This window comes from Camelina sativa, unplaced genomic scaffold (assembly GCF_000633955.1).
Source record: "Camelina sativa cultivar DH55 unplaced genomic scaffold, Cs unpScaffold00621, whole genome shotgun sequence".
Taxonomy (NCBI): domain Eukaryota; kingdom Viridiplantae; phylum Streptophyta; class Magnoliopsida; order Brassicales; family Brassicaceae; genus Camelina; species Camelina sativa.
In genome coordinates, this window is record NW_010921764.1 from 31,980 (window position 1) to 32,344 (window position 365).

General features: G+C 38.4%; 1 protein-coding gene across 1 annotated transcript in view; it reads left to right on the top strand.

Moving 5' to 3' along the window:
* The window catches only part of LOC104773702 (HEAT repeat-containing protein 6-like), a gene marked incomplete at its 3' end in the record, with an annotated part of 7,962 nt that overhangs the window by 3,189 nt on the left and 4,408 nt on the right, over window positions 1-365 (top strand). The window contains exons 7-8 of the mRNA XM_010498349.2: window positions 3-134; window positions 238-325. Of these exons, the coding sequence (XP_010496651.1) occupies window positions 3-134; window positions 238-325 (220 nt within the window). The remainder of the gene's footprint in view (window positions 1-2; window positions 135-237; window positions 326-365) is intronic.

A 365-nucleotide genomic window follows, 5' to 3' on the forward strand; every position in this document is an offset into this window, starting at 1 on the left:
AGCTCTTGCCATCATGATGGATGGGCCTTCATCTATTTTCCTTCAAGTGGCAGAGTACAAGGAATCCACCAAATATGGATCGTTTATGCCCCTCTCCAATTCCCTTGGTCGAATATTAATGCAACTCCACACAGGTGCTTCAAAGATATTACTTTTCTTTTCCTTTATTATCTTCTTATTTGGCTATTACTTAATTTCTTCTTGACCAAGATTTTCATGCCTTTCATATGAGTGTAGGCATTCTACATTTGATTCACAGCGATAATCATGGTAGATTGTTGATTCAGCTGTTCAAGATCCTCTTGCTTCTGATATCAAGCACACCGTACGTACATTTCTTCTGTTTTATCTTGTCAGCTCCTCAT